The 10,768-nt window shown below is 34.6% G+C and overlaps 2 protein-coding genes across 6 annotated transcripts in view; one reads left to right on the forward strand and one right to left on the reverse strand.

Annotated features, from left to right (window-relative positions):
* Positions 1-6,275, forward strand: part of LOC126741686 (protein sprint) — a 188,003-nt gene extending 181,728 nt beyond the window's left edge. For all 5 annotated transcript variants that reach the window (XM_050448215.1, XM_050448216.1, XM_050448217.1 and 2 more), the window contains one exon: positions 5,833-6,275. In XM_050448215.1, coding sequence (XP_050304172.1) covers positions 5,833-5,957 — 125 coding nt within the window. In that variant the 3' untranslated portion in view covers positions 5,958-6,275. The remainder of the gene's footprint in view (positions 1-5,832) is intronic.
* Positions 6,276-7,926: 1,651 nt separating this feature from the next.
* On the reverse strand, positions 7,927-9,582 carry LOC126740890 (prostaglandin reductase 1-like). The gene is made up of 7 exons (XM_050447060.1): positions 9,353-9,582; positions 9,193-9,295; positions 8,953-9,138; positions 8,604-8,722; positions 8,399-8,553; positions 8,243-8,345; positions 7,927-8,179 (listed from the first exon to the last, which is right to left on the reverse strand). Exons 1-7 carry the CDS (start codon positions 9,456-9,458, stop codon positions 7,950-7,952), a joined length of 1,002 nt encoding a protein of 333 aa, XP_050303017.1. The 5' UTR covers positions 9,459-9,582; the 3' UTR covers positions 7,927-7,949.
* Between the last annotated feature and the right edge of the window lie 1,186 nt (positions 9,583-10,768).

The following is a 10,768-nucleotide window of genomic DNA, read 5'->3' on the forward strand; positions in this document are numbered from 1 at the left end:
TCCCAAGAATAGTGAACGTTTACTAAGAAAATGAGCAAAAAAGCATGCCCCAACCAAAACTGCTATAACTACTAAAATTTTTAATCCAATACAACGTTTTTACTCTTAAATCCATCCTCAGGAATCCCTGTATATTATTGTGAAAAAATTATGAGAATATTCACAGTAGTTCCCAAGTTATGCCCAAAAATGTCCACGAATGTTTAGGAAACTTGATATGTGTTTTAACGCCCTTAAATATAGTGGCTCTTGGTCCTTGGTTGACAAAATTGCCTCTAACTCAGACAGTTTTTGAGATACAAGAATTGTTCTGCTATCAAATTGTTTAGTAAGAAATACATTTTCATTGGCTTAAACTCTTTTTAAAAATATTTGATTTAGTTCATGAAATATTCTCAAGAATAGTGAACGTTTACTAGGAAAATTAGCAAAAAAGCATGCCCCAACCAAAACTGCTATAACTACTAAAATTTTTAATCCAGAACGACGTTTTTACTCCTAAATCCATCCTCAGGAATCCCTAAATATTATTGTGAAAAAATTATGAGAATATTCATAGTAGTTCCCAAGTTATGCCCAAAAATGGCCTCTAATGAGTAAAAATCTTAATGTTGCCGTATGTGTTTTAATAACTTCAAATTCGATTGGTCCAGGACCTTGGCAGACAAAATTATCTCTAACTCAAGAAGTCTTTGAGCCTCAAGAATTGTTCTCCTATGAAATTGTTGTGTAAAAAATGCCCTTTTATTACCTAAAATCCTTTTTAAAATATTCCATTTATTTAGTGAATTATTTCCAAGAATAATGAAGCCTTACTAAGAAAATTAGCAAAAAAATATGCGTCCACCAAAACTGCCATAACTACCAAACTTTTTAGTTCAGATGGACGTTTTTGCTTTTAATCCATCCTCGGGAACGCCTGCATATTATTGCGAACGAATTATGAGAATATTCGCAGTAGTTTCCAAGTTATGCCCAAAAATGTCTCTGACGATGAGATTTTAAAACTTGCTTGACAAAATTACCTTTAACTCGGAGAGTTTTTCAGATACAAAAAAACTTTTGTATGTCAAATTGTTGGGAAAGAAATTACCTTCCTTTGGCTGAAAGCCTTTTAAGAATATTCGAATTATTTTGTAAAATATTCCCGAGAATATTAAACATTTACTAAGGAAATTAGCAAAAAAACATGTCTTAACCAAAACTGCCCTAACAACAAAAATTTTTAATTCACATCGACTTTTTTTACCCTTAAATCAACCCTCAGGAACCCTAGCATATTATTGGGAAGGAATATTTTCAGTGGTTCCCAAGTTACTAAAATTGAGAGAAATGTTAGTCCAGGCATTTGCAATAATACTTTAACAAATTCCCGACTTTTGTAACCAGTTTTAACTTCCTGGGACTATTTTCGTGTTCAGGTTTAAATAAATTTACAGAATCAGTTAATGTCTTTAATGTGGTACTTATGGTGACATGTTTCTCCTAAGTGTGTTAAACGGTCGGTCTTAAAGCCCTTAAAGCGAACATTCTAGACACTAACTAATACTGTAAATTTAGAGTTTTATTTTAACCTGGATTAAAAATCAGTATCTTAGAGAACCATGGTTGACTTTTTGGAATATTTTTCATGTTTTCGAAGAAATTAAAATCAGTTTTTCATGAAGTTTTTAACGTCATTTTATATTTCTACCAAGCATTTGACATCATTTTTAACAATAGTCCTGGATTTTGGAATGATTTTTCGGATATTTAAGATATTCTTCATATTTTTCAGGAACCTAAGTTCAGTTTTTCATTTTATTCCAGATTTTCGATGTATCTTTTATCTCTAAGAAGCATTTGCATAATTTTTTTACTTTGTTCCAGTTTTTTGGGAATAATTTTGGATATATTTAAAATGTTATTCCAGGCATTCCAAAAGACCAAAAATCTCCTCTAATGATAAAAATTTTAATGTTATCTACCGTATGTATTTCAAAAACTTCGAGTTTGGCGGCTCTTGGACCTTGGCAGACAAAATTGCATGTAACTCAGAAAATTTTTCATCTACAAGAATTGTTCTGCTATCAAATTGTTTAGTAAGAAATACATTTTCATTGGCTTAAACTCTTTTTAAAAATATTTGATTTATTTCATGAAATATTCCCAAGAATAGTGAACGTTTACTAAGAAAATGAGCAAAAAAGCATGCCCCATCCAAAACTGCTATAACTACTAACATTTTTAATCCAGAACAACGTTTTTACTCTTAAATCCGTCCTAAGGAATCCCTGTATATTATTGTGAAAAAATTATGAGAATATTCACAGTAGTTCCCAAGTTATGCCCAAAAATGTCCACGAATGTTTAGGAAACTTGATATGTCTTTTAACGCCCTTAAATATAGTGGCTCTTAGTCCTTGGTTGACAAAATTGCCTCTAACTCAGACAGCTTTTGAGGTACAAGAATTGTTCTGCTATCAAATTGTTTAGTAAGAAATACATTTTCATTGACTTAAACTCTTTTACAATTATTTGATTTAATTCATGAAATATTCCCAAGAATAGTGAACGTTTACTAAGAAAATTAGCAAAAAAGCATGCCCCAACCAAAACTGCTATAACTACTAAAATTTTCAATCCAGAACGACGTTTTTACTCCTAAATCCATCCTCAGGAATCCCTAAATATTATTGTGAAAAAATTATGAGAATATTCATAGTAGTTCCCAAGTTATGCCCAAAAATGGCCTCTAATGAGTAAAAATCTTAATGTTGCCGTATGTGTTTTAATAACTTCAAATTCGATTGGTCCAGGACCTTGGCAGACAAAATTATCTCTAACTCAAGAAGTTTTTGAGCCTCAAGAATTGTTCTCCTATGAAATTGTTGTGTAAAAAATGCCCTTTTATTACCTAAAATCCTTTTTAAAATATTCCATTTATTTAGTGAATTATTTCCAAGAATAATGAAGCCTTACTAAGAAAATTAGCAAAAAAATATGCGTCGACCAAAACTGCCATAGCTACCAAACTTTTTAATCCAGATGGACGTTTTTGCTTTTAATCCATCCTCAGGAACGCCTGCATATTATTGCGAACGAATTGTGAGAATAATCTCAGTGGTTCTTAAGTTACTCCTCTAATGAAAAAAAAATCTTGACGATGCGACTCTTAGAACTTGCCTGACAAAATTTGCCTATAAATCGGAGAGTTTTTGAGATACAAGAAACTTTTATATATCAAATTGTGAGGAAAGAAATGATCTTTCCTTGACTAGGATCCATTTAAGAACATTCCGATTATTTCCTGAAATATTCCCAAGATAAGTGAACATTTACTAAGAAAATTAGACTCAACTAAAAGTATCCATCCTCGGGAATCCCTTCATATTATTGCGAAGAATTATAAGTATATTCTCAGTGCTTCCCAAATTATTAAAATTAGAGAAATTTTATTCCAGGCATTTGAAATAATATTTTATGAAATTCCAGGCTTCTGTAGCTATTTCTATCTTCCTGGAATTGAGACTAGTTTTCATGTTGTCCAGGAAATTAAAATCAGTTTTTCATTGTAATTTTTTTTCTACCAAGCAGTTGACATCGTTTTTAACAATAGTCCAGGATCTTGGAATGATTTTGCTCGTCCAGATATATAAGATATTTATATTTTTCGGGAACCTAAGATCAGTTTTTCATTTTATTCCAGATTTTCGATGTATCTTTTATCTCTAAAAAGCATTTGCATATTTTTTTTACTTTGTTCCAGTTTTTTGGAAAAAATTTTGGGTATATTTAAAATTTTATTCCAGGCATTCCAAATAAATTCCAAAGATCTTCTAATGATAAAAATTTTAATGTTACCGTATGTATTTCAAAAACTTCGAATTTGGCGGCTCTTGGACCTTGGCAGACAAAATTGTATGTAACTCAGACAGTTTTTGAGGTACAAGAATTGTTCTGCTATCAAAGTGTTTAGTAAGAAATACAGTTTCATTGGCTTAAACTCTTTTTAAAAATATTTGATTTAATTCATGAAATATTCCCAAGAATAGTGAACGTTTACTAAGAAAATTAGCAAAAAAGCATGCCCCAACCAAAACTGCTGTAACTACCAACATTTTTAATCCAGAACGATGTTTTTACTCTTATATCCATCCTAAGGAATCCCTGTATATTATTGTGAAAAAATTATGAGAATATTCACAGTAGTTCCCAAGTTATGCCCAAAAATGTCCACGAATGTTTAGAAAACTTGATATGTGTTTTAACGCCCTTAAATATAGTGGCTCTTGGTCCTTGGTTGACAAAATTGCCTCTAACTCAGACAGTTTTTGAGGTACAAGAATTGATCTGCTATCAAATTGTTAAGTAAGAAATACATTTTCATTGGCTTAAAGTCTTTTTAAAAATATTTGATTTAATTCATGAAATATTCCCAAGAATAGTGAACGTTTACTAAGAAAATTAGCAAAAAAGCATGCCCCAACCAAAACTGCTATAACTACTAAAATTTTTAATCCAGAACGACGTTTTTACTCCTATATCCATCCTCAGGAATCCTTGTATATTATTGTAAAAAAATTATAAGAATATTCATAGTAGTTCCCAAGTTATGCCCAAAAATGCCCTCTAATGAGTAAAAATCTTGATGTTCCCGTAAGTGTTTTAATAACCTCAAATTCGATTGGTCCAGGACCTTGGCAGACAAAATTGCCTCTAACTCAGGAAGTTTTTGAGCTACAAGAATTGTTCTCCTATCAACTTATTGGGTAAGAAATTCTCTTTCATTGCCTTACACCCTTTTAATAATAATCAAATTATTTCACGAAATATTTCTAGGAATAGTGAACATTTACTAAGAAAATTAGCAAAAAAATATGCCTCTGCCAAAACTGCCTTAACTACCAAAGTTTTTAATCTAGAACGACGTTTTTATCCTCAAAACCTTCCTCAGGAATAGACTAGAGAGAAAAAATTCCGCCATCCGAAGAATATTAATTTAGAAATTGTAAAGTGTACCTTGGAAGCATCCTACTTTTACTCGGGTAAATTGATTTAAATAATACGTTATAGAACTATTTTCTTCAATTTCAAAATTCCCGCCAATTTTAATACAAATTCTATCTCGTCGTGGCGCTGCGATCTCAATTCGAATCTCGCTTTTTTGTTCCACTCGTTGTGAAAGATTCAAATTTAGAAATTGTAAAGTGTGCCTTGGAAGCATCCGAAATCTACTTCTTTCGGTAATAATGGGCGGGTAATTTGAATTGAATATCGAAATATGTTACTGAACAATTTTTTTTAATTTCAAAATTCCCGCCAACTTTAATACCTAGAAATTCTACCGTCGTGGCGCTGTGATCTTAAATCTCTCATCTTTATTCAACGTATTGAAAAAGATACAAATTCAGCAATTTTCAAGTGTGCTTTGGAAGTTAGACGCGTCCTAATTTTACTTGAATTCTAATGCCGTCATTTGGCGGGAAATTTAAAAATTGTGAGAATATTCTCAGTAGCTCCTAAGCGCCATCTATGATTCTCAGTCCAACTAAATAACTCTTGACGTCACTTAAATAACTGAGATGAAGAACTCAAGCGTTTTAAATGAACCCAGCCAACTAGATAAAACGTCTGAAATGCAGTGACGTCACTTAACGTCCCAGTAATGTTAAGGTGACGTGCAAAATGACGTTTCAAATATAATACGTCACAGAGTCGCCTCTTAAGGGAAATGATGTCTGGATATACAGAGAATATTCTATTCCATGTTCTGGGGTGAACGACTATGTAATATTTTAGAAAAATGAGCGTCAAATTTGCCACGTCATAGAGTGTTTTCTTTTGTTTTAGAAACGATGTTGATGGACAACGAATGCCCCCAAGACTTCATGAAAGAAGGAAAGCACACGATGCTCGCCTACAAGAGGATAGACGCGAAAATCGCGTGGCCAAATCAGGATAAGCTCAATCTCTAGTCATTTCCCTTCCCCCAGCCAATAATTTTGAGTTTTATTCTATAAATATGTTTTTTTTTTGTGTTATTTTGTACATAAGTCCTTTAGTAAATTAGGTATATAATATTATATATTATATAGTAATCAGCAGAATCTTGTCAAGTAAACAATAATACTGAATTATTAATAGTAATTAAGTAATAACTCCTTTTGATATGATGAATATTTACCGATTTTTTGAATCAAAATACCTACAAACCGTGAACTGTGTTTTATTAATCAATCGAAGTTTTTTTTTCAATTATTTATTAAAAATAAAATACTTAATATATTCTTAAATTGTTTTTGTTTTATTATGTACGGCCCTGGACCCATGTCAAGCCCCACCCTTTTCTTAGTAAACAGTCTTGTGACGTAGGCAATTTCAAAATGGCCGCCGCGGTTGTGCCATGGCGAAACAGTCATGCTGCATAAACGTCATTTTTTTAAATATTAATAGTAAATAAAATGCATAAGAAATTCTTACATATTTTTTGGTTCTATTACGATCCTGCTTCACATAAGCCCCCCCCCACCACCGTCTCTTGGGCGTGGCTTCAGAGAAAACACTCTTGAGACGTAGACAGTTCAAAATGGCCGCCATGATTGCCATGGCAACGCGGTCGTACGCAACCGTCATGGCGTCGAAAATAATTTGACTCGGTAAACGTCAAACTTTTAACGATTTTCTTGGACGCTAAACAAGGAAACCACATTTGGTTTTTAATAAAATCGAATGTTTGAAACATAAGGAATGATGTGGGAATGGTTCTGGGTCTATCCGAGTCAGTTTTATGCAATTTTTTAACGAATTTATTAAACGGTATTGAAGCTTCAAAAAAAAATGGCTGCCGTACGTTGGACGACGCCACTGTCATGAGGTCGATAATAATTTCAAAATGACATTTGTAACGTCAAATTTTAACATTCAGAATAAAGAGAATTAGCATGTTATAGTCAACAAATTACAAAAATAATGATAATAAATTAAATGGTTAAAATATTATGCTCTCCTTCTTTTTTATTGATGTGTGGGCGTGTCTTCGAAGTAAACAATATTACGTGACGTAAGCGGTTTCAAAATGGCCGCTGTGATTGACAACCGTCATGGCGTCGCTCATTTATTCACACATTAAACGTCAAACTTTTAACAGTTTTCTTGGACGTAAGACAAGGAAACCACATTTAGTTTTTAATAAAATCGAACCTAAGGAATGATGTGGAAACCGTGCTGGCTCTATCCGAGTCAGTTTTATGCCATTTTTTTAACGAAATTATAAACCGTTAAAGGAGTTTCAAAAAACCAACATGGCCGCCGTACGTAGGACGACGCAACCGTCATGGAGCCAATAATAAATTAAAAATGACATTAGTAAACGTCAAATTATACAATAGGGAAATTGCATAATATAGTCGACGTGGGCGTGTCTTTGAAGTAAACGATCTTGTGACGTGCGTAGACGGTTTTCAAAATGGCCGCCATGATGGCCATGGCGACGCGGTCGTACGCAACCGTCATGGCGCCGAAAATAATTTGACTCGGTAAACGTCAAACTTTTAACGGTTTTCTTGAACGCTAGACAAGGAAACCACATGTGGTTTTTAATAAAATCGAATGTTTGAAATATAAGGAATGATGTGGGACGGTTCTGGGTCTATCCGAGTCAGTTTTATGCCATTTTTTTGCGAAATTATTAACCGGTATTGGAGCTTCAAAAAAAAAATGGCCGCCGTACGTTGGGCGACGCCACTGTCATGAGGTCGATAATAATTTCAAAATGACATTGGTAACGTCAAATTTTAAAATTCAGAATAAACAGAATTAGCATGGTATAGTCACCGTCTATAGATTACAACTGTAACTGATTGTAATCTATAGACGGTGTAACTGATTGTAATCTATAGACGGTGGTTATGCATCATCAAGGCTAACCTAAATAAAACATTAAACCAAAATACTATTACTGTATATTCTTAGACTTTCACAATGGCTTTTCCAACATTTCCGCCTTTAAGCATATTAACGAAAGCGTCAAACATATTTTCAAACCCTTCGGTGACGGTTTCTTTATATTTCAATTTCCCTTCTTTGAGCCATTCCAGGTTTTGCTTAAAAGCTTCATCCCATCGGTTCTTGTAGTGCATACATTGGAATCCCTGCATCATCAGTTGATTAAAGACCATGGCAGGCTGAATCATTGAGGCTAAATAAACAACAAAAAGTACGTAAAGATCCCTCCTCAGTTTGAAGATGGAAGAATTATCACCTTTTGGAATTTGTTCATTATAATCAGCAATAGAACCACAGGCACTGATTCTTCCAAAGGTTTTCATGTTTTTTAGTACTTGGGTGGTAACCTCGCCTCCAACCTGAAAAAACCTTCTATTTTTACAATTTTCCCTAAGTTGAAAAACACTCATACATTATCAAAATATAACTCCACCCCACCAGGTGCATATTCCCTTAATTTCTTATCAATATCATCAGTCTTATAGTTGATAAAGTGGTCAAAGCCTAAGTCTTTCGTTAGCCATTCCCCTTTTTCATCTGAACCTGCTATTCCGATCACTTTCAGACCTTAAATATGGGAAAATTTAGACCAAAAACGTTGGAAATTACATATAGACCTTTAATTTTGCCAATTTGCCCCACATGGCTGCCAACAGCTCCAGCTGCACCGCTGACAATCAGAGTTTCACCAGTTTTAGGGTGGATGGTTTCCAGCAATCCAAAATAAGCAGAGCTCCTATAAGAAAAAGTCATTTAGTGAGGAATGGTCCTGAAATAAGACTTTACTCTTCTGGAAGAGTAGTTCAAAGACTATTTCAGGCAGTCAAAGAGAATACTCTAGATGAGTTTAGACTAAATGGTATAGTGAGTATTGTAGAGTGTCTCATTGAGTGCCTAGAATAAACTTTTAAGTACTATGTCATGCAATTTTTGATACTTTTTTAATGCTGAATTTATTGAATTTACCCGGGCATTCCCAACATCCCAATAGCCAAAGACAACGGTAGATCCCCCATGTCATCCTCCGGTAATAAAAATGGTGCTACCCCAGCACCATCTGGCTCCCCATTGTGGATTGTATGACTCCTCCAACCGAATCGAGCCATGACATGTCTACCAACAGGGAATTTGGGGTTTTTGCTCTCTGTAATGCTTTAATGACATTTTTTTTATCATGAATTAAAGAGAAATAGATTGAAAAATTACCGGGCTACTTGGGTGCCTACCATGATGGAATTGAGTGGTTGTCTGGCCACATATTTCCTCATATAAGGGTCGACGCTTAAGTAAATTGCTTCCGCTAAGAATTCTGCAATGAAATTTCGGTTTAATGCGAGTGATTTATTAAGAAAAAGAGGGGAGTTACCATCCTGTTGGATTTCCGGGAGCTCTTCTTCTTCCAGGTGAATGTCAGTGGGCTTCGGGAAGCCTTGGAAGTATTCCTTCAGGACGTACGTTTTTGCTTTCACCATTTTATTTTTTAGGTAATTAATTATTTGTATGGAATAAATTAACGATTACAGTCTTGATTTATGACCCTCTTGAAGATAAAAATTTATTTTTATACAATTAAAGTGCATATAATATCTAAGTCACGTTGTATTTGGTGTAAGTTATCTGATTTTTTACTCATTGTGGCCACTTTATTTTAATTATTTGCTTTTTTATTTCTGCAATGATTTTTCCAATATAATGATGAGTTTGCAATAAAAAGAAACGACCATTATGAGGGTCGGAACCCATAGTTGGTATCGACAAATGCGTTGCGGTCGCGTCAATGAAGGGTCTGCTGGACAAATGGACCCACCGAAGATGGACTGAGTCCCCTGGTATAAGACAGGCCAAAGCGCACATAGGTAGGCCCTCTGATGCCTGTCTCACCAAAAATCTACTACGCCTAAAAAAACGCGAAATTCGGCTAGTGACAGGTCTTTTAACCGGTCACTGGCTTAACTTAAGAAGCCATCTCCATACTATCGGTATTGCGGACAACCCGGAATGCCGATGGTGCTGTGAGGAGGATGAAACCGTTGACCATGTAGTCGAGGAGTGCCAAGCACTCACGGTTTCAGTGACTTTAAGTCCTTCAGACCAGAGAGCCTTATCGGTTTCTCTAAGGCCGTTGGGCTCTGGTAAACCCCGGTGGGGCATGACGGGTCCATCAGGAGACCTATATGCACAACTGCCTTGGCAGCCCACTGTTCGACAATTCGAAAACATATCGTCATCTTTGCCTTTAAATTCGATTAAATTGAGTAATAATAAGGTGTCGGACATCAGTCTTGGTCCTGAAATGTCCTTGTTTTCGCGTTTCAAGATTAAATCCATTAAGTAGTTGCTTTAATTATCTTGAGTGCCTATGATAATGTAAATATATACACAGCGTGCCTAAAAAAACCGCCTGAATGACGAATGATCGCCATCTTGTTTATTTTTAAATCCAAGATGGCGCCATAATTGTTGTACAGTCACAATAGGTTCTTCATGGCTACCACGATAATCATTGGTGTATTGATTTGACAGCTGACGCATATGTAAATGGAACGTCAAAAATCAACAGTACCTAAATGAATGACTAAAATGACGGTAAAATTCCCCCCTCTCTAACGACCGGAATGACGGTTAGCCGCCATTTTGTTTTTTTTAATAAATCTAATACGCCGCCAATTGCTGAGAACTGTCATAATAATTTATCCCCGGATACAATCAGTCGTGTAATAATTTTGACAACTAACATATGTGTAAACGGAATGTCAATTTGTTGCCATGGCCGACTTGATAA

The sequence above is a fragment of the Anthonomus grandis genome, chromosome 10, assembly GCF_022605725.1.
Source record: "Anthonomus grandis grandis chromosome 10, icAntGran1.3, whole genome shotgun sequence".
In the NCBI taxonomy this organism is placed as follows: Eukaryota; Metazoa; Arthropoda; class Insecta; order Coleoptera; family Curculionidae; genus Anthonomus; species Anthonomus grandis.

Excerpts from the sequence above, each read along its gene's own strand:
- LOC126740890 (XM_050447060.1), bottom strand. The coding sequence starts at position 9,458 with ATGGTGAAAGCAAAAACGTACGTCCTGAAGGAATACTTCCAAGGCTTC. Across the intron at positions 8,554-8,603 it reads GCAAATTGGCAAAATTAAAG|GTCTGAAAGTGATCGGAATA; the intron begins GTCTATATGTAA and ends CCCATATTTAAG. Across the intron at positions 8,180-8,242 it reads TAATGAACAAATTCCAAAAG|CCTCAATGATTCAGCCTGCC; the intron begins GTGATAATTCTT and ends TTGTTTATTTAG.